The sequence below is a fragment of the Branchiostoma floridae genome, chromosome 4 (assembly GCF_000003815.2).
Source record: "Branchiostoma floridae strain S238N-H82 chromosome 4, Bfl_VNyyK, whole genome shotgun sequence".
Lineage (NCBI taxonomy): Eukaryota > Metazoa > Chordata > Leptocardii > Amphioxiformes > Branchiostomatidae > Branchiostoma > Branchiostoma floridae.
In genome coordinates this window covers 7,738,847-7,765,814 of record NC_049982.1, presented here as the reverse complement: position 1 = coordinate 7,765,814, position 26,968 = coordinate 7,738,847, and the positions used below count along the sequence as shown (strand labels likewise).

Genomic DNA, 26,968 nt, shown 5'->3' with positions numbered 1-26,968 from the left:
ACTATCTACGCGACTCAACCTCTGCTTGTAGTGTATGAGTGTGTGCGTGTGTGCGCGCGCGCGTGTGTGTGTGCATGTCACAGTGTGCGTGCATGCGAATTTGGGTTTAAGTTTAAACAAAACAACACTTTTTGCACGAAAGTTCATCTGTGCTGGTAAAAGTTTAGTTTTTCCACAAAACATCACTTTCTTATTAACTTTAAGCTGCCGCTGAAGCTTGAAGTGACGGCAGGAGTCGGGAACAGATCAATCTGCCGTGCTGTAGAATTGACAAGCATCACCGCCAGTCGCGTCCTATCCCGGCCTGCCATCATACCCTCCGTGCCGACTTGTTGTTGTTTGCTGTCGCGTGAGGAGTTGACACTTGTCATTCCTGCCATTCCCCGCGGCCGTGGTTTCAGTTTCGCCATTCCGTAGGGCGGGCAGACGTCACAGGGGGAATTCCACCGATGTGAGCTCCGTACCGCACCATGTGTGGCATCCACGTCATCTGCCACTGCAATATAAGCCATTATAGACAAACTCAGCACTGAGGGTGTCATGAAGTGATGCAAAAAAAAACGATCCACAACCTGAAGCAAATAGTCATGATGTCGGAAATGACCGATGCACCTGCTCTAAGCACAAGCGACGGCACCGTTTAAGTGCTCCGTTGCTCAAGCACACTCATGACACATGATTTACAACGCGTTGCAGTGGTGAGCTCTGAATAAACTTTTCAAATGTCTGGGGTCTCCATACATGCTATGTGGGCGCACTTAAATAGGCTATTGAATCTGTTTATTTCACATTTTGTTTTGGTGTTTCAAATCTTGTTACATCTATGGTCATAATCCGACATGGTCTCACATTTCAGACTTGTGACGTGGATAGAATGGTTGTATTTCACAAGTATGATTAGTAAACCGATGGTTCCGAAGTCGAGAAGAATACGACACCATTTCCGCAAACCATCGAGATCGTACACCAGCTTTCTGTGCATGGATCCTAGGATCCTACATGTTGAATATCGTCTAAAATGCGATCTTACAGTCTACCTTTGTATAGTCTTCTGATGAGATAGCGCTGGTAGTTATGATCAGACTGAGATACCACCACTCACCACTAGGAAACGCACAAGTGTTGGATATTGTAAAAGGACAGCAACACTTATTGGCTAAAGCACAAAAGACACACATACAAATGTATAAGCGGACTTCGTTTCTTCTTCCTCATCGACTTGTTCTTAGTAAATAGGTTCCTCTGTTGTACATGGGGATATTGCCATTGCTGTATACATTACTTCATAAAAACTATATCGCACAAACATACTCCCAGAGTAACCAAACTCAACAGTAATGGGGATGTTTGGTTGGCCCAGTGGTGACCTCAGTACAAACAAAACGACCAAACTGCACAGTTGGGCAAATAACCCGCACTTTCAGCTGTCAGGACCTGGTTTGCTTATCGGCCGGGCTTGGGCATACTTTGTTCCTGTCCTTCCGCAATTTATTTCTTCCTCCATCAAATTGTCTTCACTCTCTTTAATACTCTTTAAAAAAGCTATCACAACTTCTTCGGAGTTCCCTTCCTCATTATGCCCTGATATACTTCTTTCCGTCGTCTCACACTCTTCTCCTTCAATACTTTTGTCTAATGTTTCTTCCCTTCATTAATACCGAATCTGAAGCGTGTCCTTGGTGCTTTAATCACTAAGTGTTGCTGTCCTCTTACAATATACCACACTTGAGCGTCTCCTAGTGGCGAGTGGTGGTATCTCAGTCTGATTACCTCCATGAAATTTCATGGAGGTTATATTTTACCCCGCGTTTGTCTGTGTGTCTGTGTGTCTGTCTGTCTGTGTGTAAACAAGATAACTCAAGAACGGCTGGGTGGATTGGTTTCATACTTGGTGTGTTGGTAGGGTGTGATGAAAGCTGGAAATGATTAGATTTTGGGCCCCCTAGCGGCTCCCCTTGGTACTGCAGCGCAACTTCCGGTTTTGCTATCTTGGTGTTCTGAACATGCTATGGTCACGATTTTTGAGTATTAGATAGCTCTTGTGCTCAGGAAGAAGTGACATAAGTTTGGGCCCCCTAGCGTCTAGTTTTGGGATAGCAGGTGCATTTTTGTCAAAAACTTCTGACGAGGATAACTCAAGAAGGGAACAACGGATTTTCATGATTTTTGGTATGTAGGTACCTTGGGCAATGTTGTACAAGATGAAATACTAATTATGCAAAATAGGAGCAAATTTGCATAATTAATGACAACAGTCAATCATAGCAGTTTTTTCTATGTATCTCTTGTCTTGGACGTTATATGGTCTTAAAATTTGGGTGGTAGATAGCTTTCAGTGTCATGACAAAGTGGAGCAAGTTTCAGCCCCCTAACGTTCAATTTAGGAACTGCAGGGGCATTTTTGTCAAGACATTCCAAAGAGGATAACTGCAGAAAGGATTAACGGATTGTCATCATATTAGGCATGCGGGTACCTTAGGCAAAGATGTTCATAATGATATACATGTTATGCAAATGAGGACTTAATTTGCATAATTAATGAGGAAATTGTATAATTCCATTGTTTTCAATAACTGGACTTCTGATAAATGTAACACATGTTAATTATGATAGGTGGAATATAAGCAGATACTAAATATGGTAATGAGGAACTTATTTGCATAATTTATGTAAAAATTGCAAAACCACTTTATGATTAATAATGGGAATTTTATAATTGCGACATGTGTACGATTGTCAATGATGAACAACACCATGCATAAATTATGTTAATGTCTTAGTCATTTGCGTGAAATTTACAAAAGCTCTAAATTTTCATGGAGGTATGAGGTCGCCGAACTCTAGTTATACATGTAACTACCACCGCTATCTGATTAGAGTAAAGGACTACTAGTATACAAACGTCATGCAAAGGTAAAATGTAAGATCGTATTTTAGACGATATTCAATAGTTCGTCTGCTTATCTGTATGCATGTATTCTGTTGGCCATCAAGTTAGCCAAACAAGTACATGTATATGTACAAAATCTGTCTGGGATAGATAATACACAGAATTCACCGTCAAGTTAGTGCATTTCTGGCAAAGATGGTGGGCGGCTACTGCACCCCTGTAGTTTCAGTCAAAAGACAGGACGCTTGGTTTAGAAATAGCGAGACTCTACCATCCTGCTTACGATTCAGTGAACAACTTGTAAAGGAGGCTACAATAGTTTAATTGATTAGGTTGACCAAAAGAAAATAAGAAACAAACAACTTAAGATATAGAAATTAACAACTTCTTTCCGGAGAATAGGCCTGCGTTATCCAAGTATGACGTCATGGTATGAATGACGTATATGTAATACAATGTCAAATCGACAGGCGGCGTGATGCACCGTAACGTCATGACGTATTCAGGTATGACGTAATCCCTTTGAGATGCCGGTATCTGATGCTTCCGACTCTATGGCCAAGCGCAAATTCGCAACGAAAACGTTCATCTCAATTTTTGTTGTCACTTCATACCACTAACGACTGTTAGTACTTACAGGGCTTCAAAAACTCCTACGATCAATTAATGAATTTCTGATATACACCATCAATGAATGAATTTTTCTCTCCCTTGCTACAATGTAGCTACAATTCATGAGCCACTCCCACTTTTCCTACAATTGCAAATAAAAGCGTAGCCTGGGTACCATGACTACCGACATACAGTTGTAGTTACCACCGACTTACTCGGGCCAAATAAGGCGGTTCCATTAACTTTGTGCATTGTGTATGTCCATCTTAATTTAAGGTGGTGATATGTCATGTATGTAAATATTTGATGTTTTGTATGTATGTAATTGTTTTCTGTACTGTCGTGAAGTCCAGGTAGATAAGTGGTGTGCCCTAGGGCACGTCACGTATGGATTTTCAAGTACAGTCTCAAAGTCTAAGTAAGGCTTTCTTCCATCTTCATCTTTATCAGCAATTTGATTTCAGCTACAGGTATTTATGAATTCCTCACACATGAACACACACACATCACAAACAAACACAGACAATAGTGACAACACAGAAAAACAAGAGGGAGAATTAATATATTACAAAACAGCTGCTTCTTCCTCGACACTTCTACTTCACGACAAACAAGAAGTCAGCAAGAACAGGGCTACAATTGAGCGGTCCCTTACTCAGTACATCATCTATAACCCCTGTAAACATTCATCACATCTTTTCTCCTGGTGCAACTATGGACAACTGGCTCATTTCTGACCTGGCCTCATGGAACATACCATTAATATGTTAGCCAAGGGGGTTGTTCTGTCCATTTCCTGCACCAAAGTAACAATCTTGAATGAACAATCATGTCAGAAATTAAACGGTAGCTACTCGTACTATTGTATACATTCACTGGCAGTTTAAAAGCTGTTCTTCTTTCAGATAAAACTGTCTAAGGCACTTCCAACCACCTAATAAATACATCTATAAGTTCATTCCAATCTTAACAGCACTTAATGTCCTTAGTCTACAATAGAAACCTCCCAAAGTGTCCTCTACGAGAACCATTTTACAAAACATTCACACAATCCAATCCATCTTCCTGCACCTATAAATAAAGCATCTTTATATCTACAATTCATTTCCATTTCATTTTTTTTCAGATTTTAGAATATCTTTTTAAAAAATGGCAAGCTTTGTTAAAAATAAGTACAGTCTGCCCATACGCATGTACCTTAAGCTCTAGTTATCACATAAAATCCATACATAATACAAATATATCCTTTCTCTATAGTCTTCTAGTTTATAGATATACAGGTAATGCGCATGTCAGTGAAAACCCTGGGGGCACACAGCTATCTACATGGTGGTCCCAATATACCTCTAAAATTCAGTATGACAAATGTTACATTTAATAAGCTACATTTGATTTAGCGCTTTTATAACAATTTGTTTCTTTTCTGACGAATGTGAAATCACAAGAATCGATATAGATTGCTGTGCACACTAAGGCTAATCAATTGAACCAGCAGTTCTACATAGAATCATTTTTCAATAGCCTACAACTTTCTTTTACTTGACACAATATTTTCATAGATATTCAAATGCTTCCCCAGGGTTAACACTGGCAGTACCTTAAGTACAATTATTTGGTTAAGAACATTTCAATCTTGACACCAAGTTTAGAATTTGCTGTTATTCCTTGACAACGCCACAATGTCATGTTTGATTTTACAGTAGTTGGTCTTGCTTGAGGACATCACTCCTACAAACTATAAGATTTTCAGCATTTCCTTGTAATTGGTTTGCATTCAGAATTATATCAATACAACTTTTCTCATCACTACTAGTACTGGTTTTATACAAGATTAGTACCCTGATATACATCTACCATTACAGAGTAAGCTTATCTTTGTCACATTGAAAGACTAAGGCCACATCAATGCATTTAAATGTTTTTTGGATTTGTTTTTCAACAAAATTCGGAGCAGCACAATCTTGGTCTTTTACAAACATAGAGCTTTGCAACCTAGGCCAGAGTTTTGAATTATGCTCTGTAGTGATGTTTGACAACAAGTTAAAATGTTTCTATTCAACCTTAATATGCATCAACAGCATACATGACAACACTGTCAAACATGATATACAAATGATCAAATTCACTACTTTAAAACATACTGAATATGTTACAACTGTAGTGTTATATATGTATTAGGTTCACATCTATAGAAATGTCATCAAAGTTTATATTTTGCCTCATCATGCGATCAAAAGTCTTGTAAGTAAGAAACTCCTTGTTCCGCCTTGTTATTGGTCAGGACCAGTTCCATCCATACAAAACTTACAACTATGGACCACTTGCTTTTATTGCTTGAAAGGAGGCTGATGAAGCATCATAAGTAAGAGCATTAAAGCAATGCTAGAAGCAAGTCAGGGCAATTGCAGTTCTACTCTATAATGGCACTTGGGAATGGATGTGTTTGCTAAGTCCTAGCTCCTTGTGGCATTCCAGAGATTTTTTTCATGTTAATAACCATAAACTACATGTTGTATACATAGCAGAGTCTTATGTACTCAATCCACAATCAGATTATTTTACATAATATTTATCTCCATTATTTACCTCTTAGTTTAACAGAATTTCTATGGTAACCATTTTCAACCATTCTTTTCAAATTAAAATATATCCTTCCCTCAAAAGAAAAACTTCTTCTAGTTTATCTACTTACTGATAAAAGTAGAATGATATTTTTAACATTAATAACAGCTTCTATTTTTTTCTGTTCATTTCACTCTACCCAATATACTAGTATACATTTTACATGTATGATCATTGGTCCCTTGCACTATAAGATGAGCCCTTGAGTTTGTATTGAATACATGTATATGATTTTTATTTGTTAGAATAAGTGCAAGAATAACAACTATTCTCTCAAAATGATTTCAAGCTGCCATTTTCACATACATGTAATTGAAGATTCAAGTATTCAGGCTTTCCAGTCGTAAAAAATTTCTTGAAGGATTAAAATCTGAATTTACAACAGAAGTTGCATCTTGTTTTGTGTCAAGATCCCTCGATGTCTCCAAGATTTAGCAACAACAGTAGTTAAAGCTACGGAAGCAGTCATATTCTTCATATGATCATTGTACGATGACAAACTGACTGAAGGCATTGTCAGTATAGTTGTGCATGTGTAATTTAAAATTCAGCTGTCCTCTTACCAAAAAGGTTGTCTTAGATCCTTGATGGTGGTTGACTCTGTCGCCACCTGCATGAACTTCCTACAATACAAAAATTGTACAACGATCTACAAAGAATGTGACTGCGCGGCTAAAGAGGGTTGAATTGCCCTGCTATGAGAGTATCTACAGTGAGCAGATACGCTACACTAGAGATAGGTGCCCCTGTCCTCAGGCACCGCGAACGTTTTACGCTCCAGGTGCGGGGAGCGCGCCAGCTTGCGGCTCTCCCTTGTGACCTGTGAGGCGAGGGCGGCCTGCATGGACAGGATGTGGGCGCGGTCCTTCTTCTCTCTCTCTGAGTTGGCTTTAGACAGGTCCTGCATGCTGTTGTAGGAGAAAAGACATGAATATTGTAAACAGGCTTACTGAAAAATGCTATGATAGAATTAAGAAGACTTGAGGAACACAAGTGCAAAAAGCCTTTCACAATTGGGGCTACTCTGTGTGGTAAACAAAATGTGTAGTAACAAAATAGCCTGAAAATAAGCCTTACCTCTCTCACTCACAAAATTATCTATAATCAAAGCATGGTTCGTCTCTTAAACTTACTACCTTAATATTCTATAATTCATAAAAATCTATCTAGGATTGTTTTGACACTTCTTAACCTTAAACTAGACCTAGCAATGTCATTATTATCAAACTTACCTCTTACACATTTATTACCCCTTGGCTTACAAGTTACATTTCTAATTTTCTTGTATTGGAAGTAGTGATCAATACTAGTTTTGTTGAAAGTTCTTCAGACGACATCAATGAGACCTTACCTGTAACTGGACAGCAGCTTCTAGAACATTTTGACTTTCGTGACACATTTCTAATTTTCTTCCATTGGAAGCAGTGTTGAATACTAGTCCTTAGAATACCAGACGACATCAATAATACCTTACCTGTAATTGGACAGCAGCTTCTGGAACTTGGCTGCCTTGCGTCTGCGCTGTGCCTGCTCCTCGGGGGTTAGCGAGTCCTCCGACTCTGTGTCCGACACGTAGCGCTCAGGGATGAGCACCGTCTTGGAGGGCGGTAACAGCTAGGCGTGGGAAGGGAAAATGTGTTAAAAATTGCACAATCCTTTCTTGATTGGCTTTCTTGATACTATGCTTGAGATCTATAAGAGTAAATGTTATGTCTCCAATCCTTCTCCTTTCAGATTATAAGCACAAGGAAATGCCAAAAAGCAGTTACTCAAGCAACTGGATAAGATTTTGGAACCGGTCAGACGTTTCAGGTGGCATCCACCATCTTTCATCCGTGACACTGAAGTGATCTTGGAGAAACTGGTCTTTTATACCCTATTTATGAATGCAAAAGAGCTGAAGACAATTTTGGATGTCCAATAGCAAACAAGGTAAGACAAAGTCAAGCTGAAGACAATTTTGAATTCCAATGGGAAACCAAGGTAAGGCAAGACAAGGTTGATGCAAATGAGTCAATTAGCTCCTATTGTTTGGGTTACAGGTGCTCTACTCATACCTCTCTGTTCCAGTCCAGATCAAACTCCACTGGCTCGATGTCTGTCTCAAAGATCTTGGGGCTGTTCTCTGGCGGTGACACCTCCAGATCAGTGGTGCCGTGGAACGGCTCAACTGGCGCCGAGAAGTCTGGCCGAGGTTTTGTCTTCTGTTAGATATACAACAGCAATTATAGGATATTCAAAATACAGTTTGTGCCTATGCCCTGTTTGTGTCTACACTGTGAGTTACATAATTCACTTGGACTCCAGGATTAATAGTGACATATCAGTCCCTAATGGAGATACGTATCATAGCAAACCAAACCAAATTAAACCTTTTGATCAAGCTACACGATATGTCATCTTTCATAGTGAGCAAAACCAGATTTGAGAACATGGTCAGAAGATTGTTTTGTCTGTGACCATCTCTTAAAAGTGGGAATACAGGGAATGTAACAGACAAGGGATTGTTTATTGTTACCTGAACATAAACTATAACTAAATACAGATGGAATACCATGAAACAGAAAACCAAAAAACAGAAAAAAATGACAGTCAATCTTAAAAAATGATGAGAGGATAGAGTTAGATAACACTAAAATGGTGTTGAGAAATTGTGAGGTTTCACCTTCAACATTCTGATATAACCCATCAAAAAATTAATTAAAAAAGAACAGTGAAGCCAACAAATACAAATGCAAAATCATGTCTACACAGCATATGCTTTTGAAATATTTTTCCACTTTCCCTACTAGCACCTAATTTTACACCACCCCAAAATAATGATAACCAAAAGCAGAGAATGAGCTTGACTTGGACCCCTCTAACTGGAGGGTGCAGCCAGCTTACCCTGGGCTTTTTGAGGATGGAAGTAGTGCCCTTAGAAGTTTTAGATCGGCCGGACTGGTCGTGTTGACCGAGGGTTCTCAGGTCCACGGCACTGCGTGATATCCCACCACCACCACCGAACAGACGTTCCGCCGCGCTGGGCTTGCGCCTCCGCCCTCCCTACGCGGGACACACACACACCACACACGTGTTAGTCACCTGGACATGTGCTTGTTGTTATGGTGAAGTTAGATACGGTGCACTAGTCATAATGTTGGAAATCCCAAGGAGAAAAGACAGGCGACGAAACACAGCTACTCAGAATCAAAAAACGAATTCAGACTCACCTAAAATGCTTAAATCGGAGGGACACGTGTGGTTTGCATCAACTTTGGAATGTATTCTATGTACTTCCATATTCTGACGCATCAAATGATTTGAATATTAATGCAAATGACACGCATCCCCCTGTGATGTAAGTACTTTTTGTGAGTCTTTAGACATCAATCAAATTTGGACAGCTTTATGATAGACTCTTGACCTCCTTGGCATTTTCAATGTCTTATTAAAAAAATTGAAAAAAAAGGCATAACACGCAAAATTAGATATTTTGACGTGAACATGCATAAAAGTGACATGGAAGATTGTATGTATGACAGAGTGAAAGACATACCTCAGAAGAGGACGTTGATGGAATTCTTAATCGGGAGACGTCACTGCTGGATCGAGACACACGCTTCAGGCTCCGGGCTGTCATGTTGTTGATGGACTGGTCTGGAAAAATTTAATTTAAATTCAAGTTACCAAAAAGTTAAAAGTTTAGTTAAAGTTGCCCGTACATCTGTAACAGATGCTTAGGGGTGGCGTCTATCTCCATTTTTGTAGCTCATGGACCACACATTTGTGCAAGCGACTAAAGCAGGAGGCTTGTCCACTGGTAGTGATAAAAAAAAAATTGTGTTTAACTCCCATACTCTTCCGCATTAGTACTGAGTGCTAAGCAGAGAAAGCAGCATGTACCATTTTTGAAGTCTTTGGTATGACTCGGCCGGGGATCGAACTCACAACCTACTGAATGCAAGGGAAACACTCTACCCACTCGGCCATTGCAACGGTAAAAAAAGGTAAACATTACCAAAGACAGTTAGAAAAACAATTGGACTTTTCTTGTGCAGAACTGGTTCCAAAATTGTTGACATTAATGAAAATGTTAACTTGAATTTATTTTCAATATAGATACAGTAAGTATAAAGGAAACATTACTCTGCTATTTAAGCATGAGTGTGAGCTGAGAGGTTTATTGTAGATACGGCAAATACTAGAAATTTATCACTATCATGTATCTTCAACATTGCAAACTGTAACTGTAACAGTAATTGTATCATTGGAAATAAAGTCCATAAAAGAAAAAACTTTCTTTTGCTATTTTTGTTGATAAGAAAAGTACCTCTTGGTCTTCCTGGAAGAGTGTTGCTCCTCTTCGGTGGACTCCGTGACCTCTCAGTTCCGTCCGCCTCCCCACCGACGACCTCTCTGTCCAGGCCGTGCTGTCTGTCACGGGAGCGTCGCTCTGCAGACTCCCTCTTCAGCTGGCGTACGCTGAGCGAGCTTTTAAAGGCGCCCGAGTTCTGGTTTGGCTCTGCGTTGTTTTCAGGCCTGTGAACCTGGGAGGCAAGGAATCAACATTAAGGAGTTTTAAAAATAAACTGAAGATGTGTCATACATACATTAAGAAAATAGATGCCCTCCTTTAGCATTTCATCTTTACAAAGAGGACAATTAGAGAGATCACATGTCTTTATTCTTGTTGCCAGGACTGCTTCTCAAAATTTCAGGCATTAACACAAGGCAGAAACTTTACAAAAAAGCACAAGATGCACAAACATACAAACACAGAAAGTTAGCATATGATCCTTCAAAGACAAATGACAGTTGTAGTTTCATTGACTCACCAGTATGGTAGGCACAGATCTCTGCTGCTGTGCCTCCTCACGTGCCTGAGCACTGTTCTGGTGTTCCCTCTCCGCCTGCTCTGCAGCCCGCAGGTCGTGCTGGATCCCCGTGTCCAGGTCAGTCTCCACAAACGGGCCGTCAGCACCGGCTGGGAGGTAAAGAGAGTTACATCGATAAAGGTGAGACATCTACTAGGTAATACGATATGCCAAATAGCAGTTACTCAAGCAACTGGATATGATGTTGGAAACAGTCAGATGTTTCAGACAGCATCCACTATCTTTAGTCACTGACACTGACTTAGTTTAACTGACGAAAAATAGTGGATGTTATTTGAACGTCTGACCGTTTCCAAAATCATATCCAGTTGCTTGAGTAACTGCTATTTGGCGTATGTAAAAAGAGTTATTCATGTGAGATTAGACTAACCTAACATGTGACTATATAAGAGAGAGGGGATAGTACAATATGTACCATGCTGACAAAAGCATGCAATATCATTCAATGCTCCCAAAAAAAAAGACCAGCCACCAAGCCAAGGAAAAGGTGGCTGGATAAAATCAGAGAATCATATGGACAGCAGAGCCTTAGAACTTTCAGGCAATTAATAAATAAAAGTAATAGTTGAGGAAAGAGCAGTATGAAAACTTTCACAACAAAGCAGGCAACTCAGAGGTCTAAAACCAATCACCATCAGGGTGAAGAGAAGATACTGTACGTTACCTGAGAACTGCTGCCTGATAGAGTTGACGTGCCCCTCCAGCCTGTCCCTCTGCTGAGCCAGGCCTGACATCATGTTTTGTACATGGGCCAGGTCCTGCTGCAGTCGGTTCTTCATCGCAGCCTTCTCTGAGGCCTGGGAATGAAGTTAAAAGAAGAGAAATTTTACATACATTGCAGAAAAAATCTAGTTACTGTAAATTCATGAATATATGAATGGGTTTTCCATCTACAAGCAAAAAAGGTAATGAGAGAAAATGAATGAGAAAAAAATAAATGTTCATTACAATTTCATACAAAAAAAGATGTAACCATCAACTGTCAACTTGTCAAAGAAAAGTACATCACTTCTCAAGTTTATTGGTCTAATACAGCACATACTTTAACCAGTAGGAATATAACTCCTTCTAAGGCCTCAGATACTTATCCGGACCTTTTACAGCACACATACCTTAGAAGGAGAGCTGGCGGTGGTTGAGGTGGAGTCGTCCCACAGTCGGCTGTGCACCGCCCTCAGCTCGTTAGTCAGCTGGCCGTGCTCACCAGAGAACGCCTCAAGCTTCTACAGGTTAACATGGAAGGAAATGTTTTAGATACTAGGAGAAATATGAAAGCTGATAACATGGTCCACAAAATATTCAGGGTTTGAAATACCATCTGTATATGTAGGTCAGTGTTGGTAATATAGGATCTGTATATTCCTTATGTCTACCTGAATTGCCAACCAAAGAACTGACATTGTATCTGAACCAATTTGTTTGGCAGCACACTGGGACCTGCAAGGGGTTCCAACCCAAAACGTCTGGATTCTGGGAGAACAGCTCTAGATTAAGTATGCAATTCTGGGGGCTGTTAAGAGGGGGGTAGTGATAGGAAGATATCAAGGGGGTGTTTTGGTGGGCTGTTTATGAGGGCTGTTAAGGGGATAGTGTTAAGGGTAGTGTTGGGGGGGGGGGGGGGCTGTTAATACACCAACCATCACCTTTGACTCCTGTGCGAGGTCAGCTCTAACCTTGCTGATCTCTGATTGGATGGCTGCCTGCAGGCTGGCGTAGCGGTCCTTCTCGTGCGGCTGGTCTCGGTACTGCGCCATCTTCTTACTGGTGGAATGTAGCGTTCTCTCCAAGTTTTCCTGTAATCATGTCACAACTGTTAGCTACAAAACTACAACAGTACATGTTTGCTTTTGAAAAAAAGTAAATTTTGTAATCTTCAGTCAAGGATATGTGTGCATTTGCTGAGCTAACCTACAAGCTCAAACATAAGCTAAACACCAATGAACTGTAGTGCACACACGCCCCCTGTTGGCCAGCAGCAGCACTGCAGGTAGGATAATGTAACACCAGTATGTGTGTTTCTATAGGATGGTAAAGGCTTACTGCTCTTATGATGGAATGCTGGCTGGCTATTTAGCAGAGGTGGTGTTTACTATGCTATAGGATATGACATTTCATTTAACAGAATAAGTATCTGTGGTACTGCTGAATGTGAACTTCAACATCAAAGGCAGAAAATCTCATACCATGTCTTCCTTCAGAACTGTCACCCGTGCCGTCAGCTCCTGCATGTGGCCATCCAGCTCTCGGATTCTCATGGACTTTATCTGTTTAAAAAAGAAACAAGATTCAACTCACTAAAAGATGCCCTAAGCAATGCTTCACACATGCCCCCTATCATGTGAGAGCATCACTGCAGGTAACAGCACCTTACTTACAAATAAGCTACATTGAGACTAGTTGTCATTGCTAGGGCTTTGCTGCAGACCAGCATTTTCTAAAATACAACTGTTACACTGTGTACTGATGAACTGCAGTGCACACACGCCCCCTGTTGCCCAACAGCAATACTGCAGGTGCAATACTTGCATTGAAAAGATTGTCATTGCTGGGATTGTGCTGCAGACCTGCATTTGCTGAGCTAACCAAGCTCAAACATAAACTTGACACCAATAAACTTCAGTGAACACATGCCCCTGTTGCCCAGCAGCAGCACTGCAGGTAGGAGGCTGTAACATGACTTGTGAATGGATTTTGGAGTTTGCAGTTTTGTGTTGGAGACAAAATGGAGTGTTCACACACAGTGGTTTTAAATTCTTGGTGGAAATGAGGGGGTATGTGGTCAAAAGACTGAACAAGCATCTCACAGTGGTTGTAAGTCCGTGGCGAAGACCTTGGGGTAAAAACATAAAACCTCAGCAAAAATGTTAACATTTACAGTACTTACATTGACCAGTTTGTCGTCGCTGGGGCTGTGCTGCAGACCAGAGTTTGCTGTTCCCACCTGCTGTTCCTCCAACTGTCTGCTGAACTCAAACTGCTCCCTGTTGGACAGCTCAGGGTTCGTCCGCCTTCCAAACTGGTGAAAAAGTAATCAGTATTCAAACTGTAAGCCCTTTGTTCATAGTAACTGTTGTTCTTTACAGAACAACCCAGGGGAGAATGTATGGAGTTGGTTGAGAAACATTCCATCTTGTAAAACTATATATACTCTGACTATGACAAATCCATATTGTTTCTAAATGTAGAATAAACTTTCAATTCAAGTCGGGTATAAAGCCACGACTTTTCAGAAATTCTCCGAACATCCAGGAGTTGAAATTTGCATTACAATGTTTTGACCTCACATTTGTACCTAACCTGTCCTTGCACGATGGTATAGAATTGCATCGGGTCACAAAGTTCAACAAGCACAGGTGTGTAGTGAATGTAAATGGTACGTCCAGTGACACCTGTCTTACCTGATCGTACTGTTTGTTATGCCTGTTGTCAGGTGTGTTGTACAGATCTCCTAACTTCACCATGTTGGAAACCAGGCTCAGCATGGGCTTACTGGCATTCAGCTGCATCAAAAATGGGCAAGAAAAAGTCCTGAATGACATGTACATGTATGACAACCCTGAAACAGCTGTAAGGTTGAAACAATGACTCAAAAATGAACTGACACCTTCTAAAAACACTGTGCATTCATTTGTGGAAAAGAAAACAAGTTCCATCACATATACACATACAATGAATCTGGTTTGCTGATGTTCAGAAATATGCACATGAACATGTATCCTTAAGACAAGATATCCTGAATTCTTAACCCCAAAATTTGTCATTCTAGAACCTGACAGCTCCTTAAGAATCGTTTTAACCAGCTCACCTTTCTCTCGGACTCCTCACACTTCCTCCTCAGCTCCTCATACTGTTTCCATCTCTCCTCCTCATCGTGTGGGGAGTGGAGCCCGCTAGCGCCGGCCCTTCAATAACAAACAGAGACAGAACAACGTGAGTGGCATATAAGGTCTGTTCTTTGGGATTCCTCTTCTGCATACAGAGTATTACAGACATACACCAGTTGTTGGGTAAACAAAGCACAGATATAATCATCTGCCTTCTATACACACATACAGGTTGTTGTCACAACACGTCAATTCCCATTTTGTGGACACACTGACTTTACTACATTAGCTGCTATTGGGTAAACATTATAATGGCAATAAGTCTTCCATGTACTGAAAAAATCATGGACTTAATCATTTGTCCGGCCATCAAGGCAAATCATGAAGTTGAAGCTCAGAGTTGGACTCACTGGACAGAGCCTCATGGAAGCGCGGTGTGAAGACTAGCTGACTGCTGCCTACCCCTGTGTCAGGGACCCCAGCAGCAGTATAATAAAAAATGGCTACTACTACTACTACAACTAATGGGGCAAATGAACAGAGGGTTTCACCTGGTGTAGGCCATCATTTTGGAGAGCGCATCATTGTGTTCCTCCACCAGCTGGTCCTGGTCTCTCTTCAGCTGGATCAGCAGCAGGGTCAGCTCCTCATGCTGGGGGAGGGGGGCAACATGGCAACAGGGTAAGTTAAGGTTCCATAGCCTTTTGAGGCCATAGAGGCAGTGAGTTGCTTATCCAATATGTCTAGGACATGGTATTTGAAGGCGGAGCCTCTCCTTCTACCTCCACATAAATCCTTATACTTCAAATGGTTGGAATGAGGATAAGTTTTGTGAAGTTCCCTTATCTAGACATTCTTGTGTCTTATATACTAGCTGCTCATCCACATGACACCACTAATGATTTAGGATAACAATATAAACTTTTGTCTTTTTTAACATACCAAATTTTTGGCTGTATCCTTTAAAAATCTTTGACTTACCGATTTGCCCATGAGGTCAGATGAGGTGAGTTTGTAGTTGGGCCGTGAGCTGGGGGGGACCTCGTTGGCAAACACGTCATCGATGTCCTGTTGTGGCAAAGATAAATGTATGTCTTTTTATCATAATTTATTGTTTATTGTTTTACCACAAAGCTTTGTGAAGTCTTCCCTACAGGTTTATGCCTTGTCTCACATCACTCAGAGAAAGGTGTTAACTATCAGTAGAAAAGAGTAAATCTAACAGGATTCATTTCCCAAAAAAAATTAATTAGAAATAAAGAAAGTTGTTGGAGAAAACTTGCTTCTCCAACCCATTATCAATCTTTTTTAAAACTGATAAAGCCCATAAATGATGCTGTGAGTTCCTACAGTTTCAAACTTCTTCTGTTTACATGTATGCCATATGACATTCAATTTAACACTAATTGGGTATTTACCCCCAAACTGTAAGAATCATCATCTTTCTCCTTCTTGGTCTCCGGCACATGGTTGTATGCTACATGAGACACCTTGGGTGCTTCTTGTATCGCTGTGTGATAGTTTCTGCTGGGAGCGGCATCAGGGAGGTCTGTCCCATCTACAAACACAGGACCAGATGATACATACATTAGGGCATTGATGAAGGTTAGACATCTATGTAATGAGATAGTCAATACAAAAATCACTTATAAGCAACTACATGTATATGAGTTTTGTCAGTGACTGAAATAAGACAGCAAATGCTGTCTGAAATGTCAGACCATTTACAACAACTTTGTTCTGAGTATGATAATGATAATAATAATATCTGGTGCATTTTGCCAGCCAGTGGTACCCAATTAATGTGGTTGAGGTGCCTCCTTGAGCACGGTATGAATATACAATGTACTTTTATCTGTCAACGTTCAGCATCAGCCCTTCGCTTACAAGATCAAGTACTCTGTAAGTGCTCACTAACACCAGTACAACAGTTTGTTCCTTGCTATCAATTAAGGTAAAGAATCCTTAAGATGATTTCAGGATGTAGATGATAAATTGTTTACACTACAATTCATGGCAGGCATCCTTACTGAACCAGTCATATTACCTCGGCTTAACATTATTGTAACATACTTCAATGAATCTTAGGTGACACAAAATACTAGGATCAAGTGATTTATGTAACCCAGAAACAGAATTGTCTAATGTTGCACAAACACGATTACAAGTTAGCATGTAAGAGTGTGCATTATAAGGTATACAAATGAGTACTCACACTCTTGGTGTCTGTATGCTGCGGGGAGGGGAGGTCTGGTGGGGGGTGGGGACTCCACCCCTGTCGTGGGGTAGAACGACGACACCGGCCTTGCTGTCCTCATGACCGCGTCCACTGATCTTGTCTCCGCCGGGAACCTGAAGTGTTCCGACACGGGACGGGAGTTTCGCATCGCATCTGTGGGCTCCCTTCTTCTCACCTCCGGATAATTTCTGCTCTGGTCTGGCCCTGTTGAAGCAGACAACAACATGTCAGTACCAGTAGTGTGAAGACAAGGAGTCTTTTTGAAATGAAAAGTCAATATTCAATACAAAAGATAGTCAAAGCAACTGGAAAGATTCTAGGAACTGTCAATTATTTTTTGTCAATGACTGAGAGGCTAACAGATATCTAACCAAAACTATGAATTGATGTGTTAATGAGGTCAAGATTTTTCTCAAAGACAGTAGATGCTGTCTGAAACATGTTAACAAAACCTAGTTGCTTTGATGAGTAACTTTTGTAAAGTTTATCTTATTACCCGTTTATCACATACCATTCCCAGAATATTTTTTGTGGCTTTTAAGGAATGGTTATGGACTCAGGAAAAGAATTATGCTCACAAAAATGAACGGGAATTATTTTCCCTACCTCTCCCATACATTTTTCAAATGGAATAATCTGTCATTACCTGAGCTAGGCCCTGAGCCCTGTGACGTTGTACTCGACAAAGTGCGTTGTCTCCAGTCTGACAGCTGACGCATGGACTCCTCTCTCTTCAACTCTTTTGGGTCTGCAGGTGTGTTGTGCTGCCAGGCCTGCTGCCGTGCATAGTTCTGATAGTACTGGTCCTGCGCCGACTTGTAACCAGTGCTGTTGTTACGAGGAAGGGTGGAGATGTGCCACGAGTCTTCGCTCGGAGGGCTGGCGTTGTATTTAGGACTTAGCTGTCCCGTTTGCATGTGTCTGGGTAAAGTCTTGTACGAATCTGGGTACACTCCCTTCCGGTGTTCGGCCGAGTAATTGGAACTAGAGCCATTGTCCTGCTGGTAGTTGCGATAGTTAGCACGGGGAACTTCTTCGACAGTTGACAAGTCTGATCGTGATCTCCCCTGGCGTTCGAGAGTCTGACTTTTCCATTGCTGCAGCCGTTGCAGGGATTCCGATCGCTGCACGGTGCGCGGGTCGGGAGGTTGTCGAGCTCTGTCTGTTCGATACGGGCCACGCGGATCATTTGCATAGGGAAGGAGCCGAGAGTCGGATCGCGAATTATGCACGGGCCGTCGCTCCGAGCCGTGGTATCCGGAGTCCGTGTCCACGGAACTTGGTTTACTTCCAGGCACATTGTTTGTCATTGCCATGCCAGCATGGTATGTCACGGGACGCGGCGCTGCGTGTCCGTTACGATCGCCTTTCGGCCTGTACTGAACGTAGTTGGGACTGTTTTGTCTGTTGTTTTGGTACTGGGGAGATCTGTTGGGCTGGTAGCCATTCGGGGCGGACCTGGAAAACAAGATGGTTAGAAGTATTAAGTATGGTTATCCTGCCAATTGATGACTGTCACCCAAAAACACAGTTGCCGTTACGTTTGTGTATCAGTACAAAATACTTAAAAGCTAATATGTGTCGGTAGAGGACATTCTGAAAATGTTACAAGCAATTTTCGTGTTGGAAATTACAACAGTTCAACTTTTCAAGAATGCAAATTACTGCTGGCAAATGACCATAAGGAACACCTTTTTGTACTAATTAGCCAAATCAAGTCAAGGCCATATTCCATTCTAGATAACATAACATTTGAGCGATATCTCTATTTCTATGATCTAAAAACGATCTAACAACTATGAAATTGGTTTACTCAGGTGAACTTTTCTATAAGAAGTAAGATTATCAACTCAAGTGTTACACTGAATCTTACAGTTGGGATGACGTCGGCATGTTTCCCTCCTGACTGGAAGATGACACGACCCGAGGTCGAAGTGCGCGGTCCCTCTGGTTGAACCCTGCATCGTCTGTATCCTCTGCTTTTCCGCGCGGGCTGTTTTGCTTGCCAATGGGTGAAGGCACGTTGTTGGGGGTGCTTTAGAAACAACAGATATCACTCAATAAAAGGAAGAACAATGGTAGTCTAGGAGACAGTCAACAGTGGTTGCCTTGCACTTGGAAGTTCAGGTGCTCAAACAAGGTAATACCAAAGACATGGCACCTACAGCGTTACTTTCTCTTCTCAACAATCAGCACTTGTAACTGCATGGTAGTTGAATGCACTCCACTACCAGTGGACCAGCCCCCAACTTTAGTGGCCTGTGTGGCCCAAGAGATGGGTACATCCCCAATACACTGAAAGGTCTGGGAGGGATTCTGAGGAGATCTTGATATGGAAATTAGGTAACGGAAGAAAATGTACATCTATACTAAGTTTGAGCAACTAAGTACATGTAATTACTAACCACGTACAAATACACAATGAGAATGTCATTGTTACCTAAATCTTAAAGATACGGAAAAAAGCAGCGTCATTTTATTGAATTGATAGAGCTAGCCCCAAACAGTGAGAGGTTTTCAGTCGGTCACCTCCCACTTTCATAGTCTCATCAAGTTTTCATCTAGATTTAGGTCACCTTTAACCTTGAAAGGCTTGTTTTGTAGTGACGTTAAGTTGATTTATTCCATCTTTAACTCCACAACACCACTAAACAAACAAATACAAGGTCATTTTCTCACCTGTTTGTTTGTGTATCAGTTGTGGTGACAGCATTAAGGGCTTTCAGCCACTTGACCATGTCTTCTCTGGTCTCCGCACTGAAGATGTATAATCGTTGTGAAGGGTGCGACAGCTGAAAAATGTAGGAAAATGTTAAACAAGAATCTGTCTGAACAAGGTCACATGTTAAGAAGTCCAAAATTGACATTGACCTTCGTCTTCCTTACCCACTTACATACTAAATATCATCGTAATCCATTAAGAGGTTCTTGAGTTATGCTACTACAAATCAGGAAACACAAAGACACACAGACACACGCACATTAACACACAAACACATACAAAACAATAAGATGCAGATAATGAATGTTGCATGAACTTAAAAAAAAAACACATTTAACATGATCTATTTTTGCACACAAAACTTGGAAGATTGCCAACAGACTGTTCCACTTGAAAAGGGGGGGGGGGGTGTTGAGTGTATATTGTGTTTGGTTTAGATTGGACACTACAGTCTGCATTGGAGCATGCTGGGTGAATGGAGGACTTTGTATCTTAACAGGGAGTTCAGAAACCAAGGAACAGGTGTTCAAATTCTACAGAAAAAAAAGCCTGGGCCTCGCAACTCTTAACTATTGCTCGGTATGCAAGTCAGAGACTTCTGTGTCTAAATTCCAGAGAGAGTCTGTGTATGTAAGCAAATGCCAAGCTAGGGTCTATGAATATGGTTCAGGGACCAACATTTGCTAGCAAATGCAAAATGTGTCCCTCCCTTTTTACAGTCTAAATGCATTCTGCTTTAAGACCGTTCTTTCCTGGACCTGAATCTTGACCTTCGATTGAAAAATCCCCCAGGTCCTCAAGCACCATTATACACATCAGCTGCAACTCACACACACTTGTGGGGGGCAAGATGTTAGAGAGTCGTGAATATGGAAATGCAAACAGGAAACAAAGAAAAGAAAGACATAAACCATAAACACGCACTGTAAACATGTATGTAGATTGTGAAAGTTCCTGGCTTACCTTAAAGGCATGTTTTTGGCTGCTTTTACTCTTGTCTGCAGAGGGTGAGATGGCCTCTACTTTGTAACCAATCAGGACGATGCTCCCGAGTAGGTTACTTTCTCCCTCATCTGTAGAAATGTTACAAGCAAATTTGTAATCTGAATACCACCTGTCAGTAAAATCATATGTGTATGTCTTCAAAGAAATAATTAGATAAAGAACATTACTTAGTTATTGAATTTTTTTATTGAATTGGAAACTATCCTTGCCACTGTCAGAATAAAATTAAATATCAGACAGCCTGGAAAATGTGCTTCACAAAAATAAAACCTCATCAATCTGCTTGCTATATATATAGTAGCCAATATTCAACCCTGACAAACTGGATAGACAAATCTTTTCAATGTGTACTGCTAACCGGCTCAGATGTAGTCAGCATACACACCGACATATTGGTGGGTTTATTTTTGGATGGATTGGACATACTTTTGTAGTACAGCAGTCCCCTGTTGGTGAGCACAAACCAGCGCTTCCTCCAGGACTTGAGGCCTCCGTGGTCCTGTTTGTTCAGCCAGCCCCTCATCAGGTAACCACTGGGGGAGGGGGGGTCCTTCCTAGGCTCTCTGGTGGTGGGTTTAAGATACAACAAATTGTTCATACCTTAACAACAACGTAAGAACAAGAAGTTGACATAAAAGATGAAGATGACATAACATGTGCTAAATACAAGAAGATGGCATAATATTAATAGGCGCAAAATATTTAAAATAAAACACAAGTGTTAAAAAAATTTGTGCAAATGGCTTTTTACAGCTTCTAACGATCTTTTCCTAGTCCTAATAAGAAAAGGTTTATCATCCTCACTCATCCAAACAGCAGCTAATATGTAAATACTTCACCAGCTAAATATACATAATACTACAATGTATATGAAAGATATAAATTACTTACTTTAAAGTACCCCCAAGAATACCGACGTTCATTGGACTCTTGTTGCTGGGAGAATTCTGAAAAAGAAAATATCATAAGATGTTAGCCTTGTGCTGTTTTTCACTTAATACCTTTGCAATTGGCATATTTTGTACAACATGTATGCTCATCTTTGCAAATTATATTGTCGCAATGAAATTAAACTCTTCTTTAGGGACCAGACTTGTAGGTTACATACAGGGCTGTCAACAGCACCCGTCCCTCTGTCCCAGGAAATTTGCTTGATGGAACAGAAAAAAAATATTACCCCATCTGTCCACAAAATCTGCTTTTATAAGCTTATAATGACACGTTTTACAAGGAAAATCAACAACATGGGCTCCTAAACAATGAGTGGGATGGAAAAAACATTTAAAGCTGGAGACAGTCCTGGTTACATAATTTCATAAAATTGGTATCAACCATCACTGGAAATTGTCAGATAAAGAAAAAGAATGTTACATGCACAGCGCAGCCATAATACCAACCATGTCCTTATGAGTGCACCATGGGCAATGTGCCAGAACAAATGGATTTCCTCCAATGATCAGCTGTGGTTTCAGTTGGCATAACATTGTTACAACAATTTGGCACGGTCTGTAATGTGTTTTGGCTGGCCTTCAAAATCAGGAATTTCCCTGAACCTTTTAAACTGACTCTCATAAACTCAAAGCATGGAGCTGTTCAATTACTACTTGATGTCAACATTGATGTCAAAATATGTGATAGTTGAATGTATAATGAACCATCAATTGACTCAGAAGTCTCCAGGAAGACTCTTCTCTTCTTCTACTCTTCCTGCAGTCTTCTGACATACAATTGATGGTTCATACTCAGGGCTCGAAATACTGGGTGCATGTGCACCCAGGTGCACCCAAAATTGGAACTGTGCACCCAATTTTTTTCAGTGGGTGCACAGGGTGCACCCAGATATTTTCATAGGTTTACGTATGGAAAGATATCAAGTATGCTAGTATACATGATATTCTTGACATCTAAGTGTTAGAAAGATAATAAAAATGTCTGTCATGTTACTTGTATAAGAATTTGATAGCTTGTAACTAAGTTTTGTTATTAGGTTTTCTTGACATTCTACTTAAATTTAAGTGGTGCACCCAAACATTTTTTGGTGCACCCAACTTGTTAAGCTGGGTGCACCAGTGCACCTAATCCCAAAAATGAATTTCGAGCCCTGATACTAGTACATGTATACAATCGCTAATGGGGCTCTAATAAGACAAACAAATTACAAGTACATTTGTACATGACATTGTGTCATTTTTAAGGACACATTAAGAAAAGAGTGATTGCCACCAGCTTTTGAAACCACAGCAAAAAAGCAAGCTGAAAAGGATTTAAGTAGCACAAATGGACAGGTTCACAGTCCAATGACTCAAATTTACAATCAACCTTGCCTACTCCTACCCAAACGATATACTGCATAGACAGGTGTAAAAACAAAAACAGTCGTGTACAGTAAAACAGCTTGTCCAGGTCATTGACAGTTTGACAAGACTGCAGTAACTTATCATCATCAACTTCAAGGCCAGAGTTCCTGTGCTATATCAGGGAAGGCAGATTTATACACCCCCTGCCTAACTCCCTCCTCCTACACACCACATTCCAGAAATCTCAGCATTAGTTCAAGTTTGTTGTTTGGCCTTGAGGCAGAGATTCCCAAGTAAACGCCTCAGCAAGATCTGCATGTTCAGCATTCTGCTTCTCTTTTTTTTTTCAACAACGAAATTCTGAATCAAGTTTGTAAGTTGTAATACTAAATTTTTTATTCATTGGCAACAGTTTAACTGCAACATATGCCATCATCCCTCCTCCTGGAAATATCACAGACAGAAAGAGTCAAAACAACCCAGCTTTTTGAGGACATTTTGTTTTCTGTCTGGAAAATTGTCTTTTGTGCACATTTCAGGCTATCCTCCAACTTTTGTCACTGCTAAGGATGGATCCATGTGCCAAAATTTGTCTTGGTTACTAAAAAAAGTCATAAGTAGAAGGCTAAACTTGACTATACTTATACATGAGTAGAAGTGGTTATCGGCAAATTTTCTTACCGGCTTTGGTTTTTCATCCTGGAAGGACACGGTACTGGTGCTCCGGCTGTCTGTGATGGTGGACCTAAACACAAGAACAACAAAAACAGCAGCTTTAGTTCTGTGGAAATTTGAGGCATTTTACAAGTATCAGCCATGGAAATACAAGTCAGTACATTCAGACACACATCAGGAGAACCCCTAGCAAATTTACACTGTTATTGTTCGAGACAAATCTAAGTTAGAATCGCTCTCTCTGACCAGATGTAGGTGACATTCAACATAAGAAGTAATGAAAGAAAAAGTAGAACTTGTCTGCAGCACCTGTCGTCCATGGCACTAAGCACAAGAGCCATCAGACCCGAGGTTTGGAGCGCTAAAAAGTAGCGACTGACTTCAAATGAAACATTTGCAAAGCCTGGCAGTAAGGGTGTGTATGGGGGTACAGGGAGGCATATGTAGTCACTTTTCAAGATATAGGTAGAAGATTGCAGTATACATGTATGCCCAGCTTTCAGTACTTTAAAGCATTAATCAATGCAGCTTTTATATCTCATTTGCAGCTCTTTCCCATATCAGAATGCCAGATTTTCACACAAGTTCAACTCATATTGCAGAGGATGCCAAAACCTCATACATAACCCCTGTCTAATCTGCTATATCTGAAGCAGTAGGAAAAACATTTTTCGACCTGACTCGCCAACGCTTGGGCTCGCTAGTCAAACCAGGATGATAAAGAGACTGAAACTTCCGGGGCAGACTTGTGATACCAGGAGGTGACTGAGGGTGGAGATTTACAGGGTAAATGTTGGCACGACTCTCCCTCAAAACTTCCTCGCTCCAATGCCAAACATCACAAACATGTGTTTGGACTGGTCCTGGTCGACTGCCCGGTCAAGGTTGACCAGGGTCGCCATTGAAAAGTCATTATACATAGTGTGTGAAGAGCCTGAATGGATATTTCACCAGTTGTCAAACAAGTATGAATCTCTCCCACTCAGGGAAAGGAATACAGAATAGCACATACCCGGTACTTAAGGTGCATTATACAGTATATGGTATGGGTAAGTTCAATGAATTAAAATTTTTATGACAGCAAACTACAATACAAAAATACTATGATATGAAAAAAAGTCAAGTACATCTTTTATATATATTTTTAGTATCAAATACATAAAATACAGTACTGTTTTAATGCCTTAAATGATTCACTGTATATTGAATAGCCTGGATTCCATACCCCAACCTCAAGATATATCTTTCGTGTTGGGGTCTGGCAACATGGCTGTAGAAAGGTTCTCGAAGGCCCGTTGATCAGTGGGAGGAGAACCTAGGATTGATGACCACTCTCACCACAGGTAGCCAGCTACAACACACCACAGTTGGTCAGCAGGCTATCACAGTAGCGAATCAGCTACGTTATGGATTCAAAAAGTACAGTTGGGGGTCTTTAACCAATCATGGCAGGGGTGTAATTACCTCCTGCTGATCCTGTGTTGTTCTATTGGTGGGGTTTTTTGCCCACTATAAGGTGCAAAATTGAGAAGAGTTCCTATCCCATCCGCCCAGACCCCTGCACGATAGATACTTGAGATCGGGCTGGGGTTTGGTAACCAGGCTATATATTGAACAACAAACTGTAAAACTTGACTGCATACACGGTTTCAGGAACTGAAATTCATTTTTGGGAATTTAAGTGCACAGAAAAATATTGTGCATATAATAAAATAACATAAAATAAACAGAAATGTCAGAAAGGCCTAATTACAATATTACTGCATTTCTCCAAAGCTTGAATCTGAAATCATACAGCTACACTGTAGCTTCAAACGTAACATAAGGAACAATTTGTTCATGTCCCATAACCAGAACATCCTTTTAGCCTTAAAAATCTAGATGCACCCAGTCAAAAATTAGGTGCATAGCTCCAATTTTGGGTGCACAATGCATCCAAATATTCCATCCAGAATGAGATTACAGTATTTGGAGCCCCAGTTTAACATTAGTGTAGTGCAACATGTAGAGTTCTACACTGGCCATCTGTTCTATGTGATAGTTGCAGAGAATGTGAGTTATGTTGTAGTGTGGGTGTTCAGCATCCTCAGGGGGCAGAGCTACATGATAACTGTTCAGCCTCCTGGTGACCAGTAATTCCCACAACATGTGGGCAAAGTTACAGTACAGCCTCCTGCAACATGTTCCAGCTTCCATTCCTGGTGTAAATCAACTCACCACATGTTGGGAGGGACACTATTGGAAAGTCATCAACTGTTGGTGACACATCCATACTAAATGACAGCAGTTAATTATGCTTAATTGGGATAAGCCTTATAACAACACATTATACCTCAGGGGGTAGCAGTTGAAATACTATACCACCCACTTGAAGTTAGCAGGCCTATCAATCAATCAAAGTAACATTTTTAGCTCATTATTATACAATGCATTACAATCAAAATATACATCTCATTTTGTTCTCATATTGTCAGTCCATTGCCTGTTGCTGAAATAGAAAAGACGTAAAGTGAAAGTAGTTTTGAAACAATCCACATTTTTTATTCTATCATGTTAATGCTGTTCACTTAGTCAATGTTCCATAACAAGCTCATCTTGTCAGATCAGACTCTATTCAGAAGGACTAAACTTGTCAATGGCCTAGTACAATAATAAGCCACTAATCTTAATTTCAGTCACTAGTTAGCAATGTCCTTACCGATCCATAAGTATGTAGTCTCTGGGCCCCGCCGGCGTCTGTCCTGTCACAGGATGTTTAAACGTTGTCTTCTTCCCTCTGTGGCTGGAAAAAGAAGAAAACATAACACCGTAAGAACAACAATTTAGATAATCAGGAACTATTGTCTAGAACACATGAGTGAGTTGAATATAAACTCCATAATATCTCAGAAATAGAAGTGAACTAAAATCCACAACTGAGACATCGATGACAACGAACAAGCTACTTTCTAGAAATAATTTTCTCCTGGATTTTACAAGACTTTGTATACAAGATATGCAGCTTCCATACAGTTGTATACACACTGTATACATCCTGCACTAGTACCATATCACTAGTGAATGTAACAAAATCTGTAGTAGCAACACATACATCGAAACATCCATCTTTTGGCAACTGTATAGACACAGCAGGCCAAGTCAAACTTGCCAAATAACCACGTAACACACAGTAACAACCTACCAGATCTATGTAACATATGGTACT

General features: G+C 40.6%; 2 protein-coding genes across 2 annotated transcripts in view; both read right to left on the bottom strand.

The window, feature by feature from the left end:
* Window positions 1-4,047: 4,047 nt before the first annotated feature.
* On the bottom strand, window positions 4,048-9,746 carry LOC118413180. Its single transcript, XM_035816390.1, has 5 exons — window positions 9,663-9,746; window positions 9,011-9,169; window positions 8,182-8,328; window positions 7,599-7,738; window positions 4,048-7,032 (listed from the first exon to the last, which is right to left on the bottom strand). The coding sequence occupies exons 1-5, from the start codon at window positions 9,744-9,746 to the stop codon at window positions 6,855-6,857; spliced, it is 708 nt and encodes a 235-aa protein (XP_035672283.1). The 3' UTR covers window positions 4,048-6,854.
* Window positions 9,747-10,046: 300 nt separating this feature from the next.
* The window catches only part of LOC118413179 (pleckstrin homology domain-containing family A member 5-like), a 28,158-nt gene continuing 11,236 nt past the window's right edge, over window positions 10,047-26,968 (bottom strand). Inside the window, exons 4-24 of the mRNA XM_035816389.1 lie at window positions 26,462-26,545; window positions 23,770-23,833; window positions 21,683-21,738; window positions 21,218-21,354; window positions 20,750-20,859; window positions 19,744-19,856; window positions 18,938-19,099; window positions 17,711-18,522; window positions 17,041-17,268; window positions 16,244-16,383; window positions 15,807-15,893; window positions 15,377-15,477; window positions 14,807-14,903; window positions 14,400-14,501; window positions 13,886-14,017; window positions 13,185-13,265; window positions 12,675-12,794; window positions 12,114-12,224; window positions 11,666-11,798; window positions 10,942-11,090; window positions 10,047-10,653 (exon numbers count right to left, since the gene is read on the bottom strand). Of these exons, the coding sequence (XP_035672282.1) occupies window positions 10,261-10,653; window positions 10,942-11,090; window positions 11,666-11,798; window positions 12,114-12,224; window positions 12,675-12,794; window positions 13,185-13,265; window positions 13,886-14,017; window positions 14,400-14,501; window positions 14,807-14,903; window positions 15,377-15,477; window positions 15,807-15,893; window positions 16,244-16,383; window positions 17,041-17,268; window positions 17,711-18,522; window positions 18,938-19,099; window positions 19,744-19,856; window positions 20,750-20,859; window positions 21,218-21,354; window positions 21,683-21,738; window positions 23,770-23,833; window positions 26,462-26,545 (3,412 nt within the window). The 3' untranslated portion in view covers window positions 10,047-10,260. The remainder of the gene's footprint in view (window positions 10,654-10,941; window positions 11,091-11,665; window positions 11,799-12,113; window positions 12,225-12,674; window positions 12,795-13,184; window positions 13,266-13,885; window positions 14,018-14,399; window positions 14,502-14,806; window positions 14,904-15,376; window positions 15,478-15,806; window positions 15,894-16,243; window positions 16,384-17,040; window positions 17,269-17,710; window positions 18,523-18,937; window positions 19,100-19,743; window positions 19,857-20,749; window positions 20,860-21,217; window positions 21,355-21,682; window positions 21,739-23,769; window positions 23,834-26,461; window positions 26,546-26,968) is intronic.

What these genes read in the sequence shown, in the direction of transcription:
- LOC118413180 (XM_035816390.1), bottom strand. Translation starts at nt 9,746, where the DNA reads ATGACAGCCCGGAGCCTGAAGCGTGTGTCTCGATCCAGCAGTGACGTC. An exon ending in CATCAACGTCCTCTTCTGAG is followed by an intron (nt 9,170 to 9,662) that starts GTATGTCTTTCA and finishes TGTCCCGCGTAG; the next exon opens with GGAGGGCGGAGGCGCAAGCC. An exon ending in CCATCCTCAAAAAGCCCAGG is followed by an intron (nt 8,329 to 9,010) that starts GTAAGCTGGCTG and finishes TATATCTAACAG; the next exon opens with AAGACAAAACCTCGGCCAGA.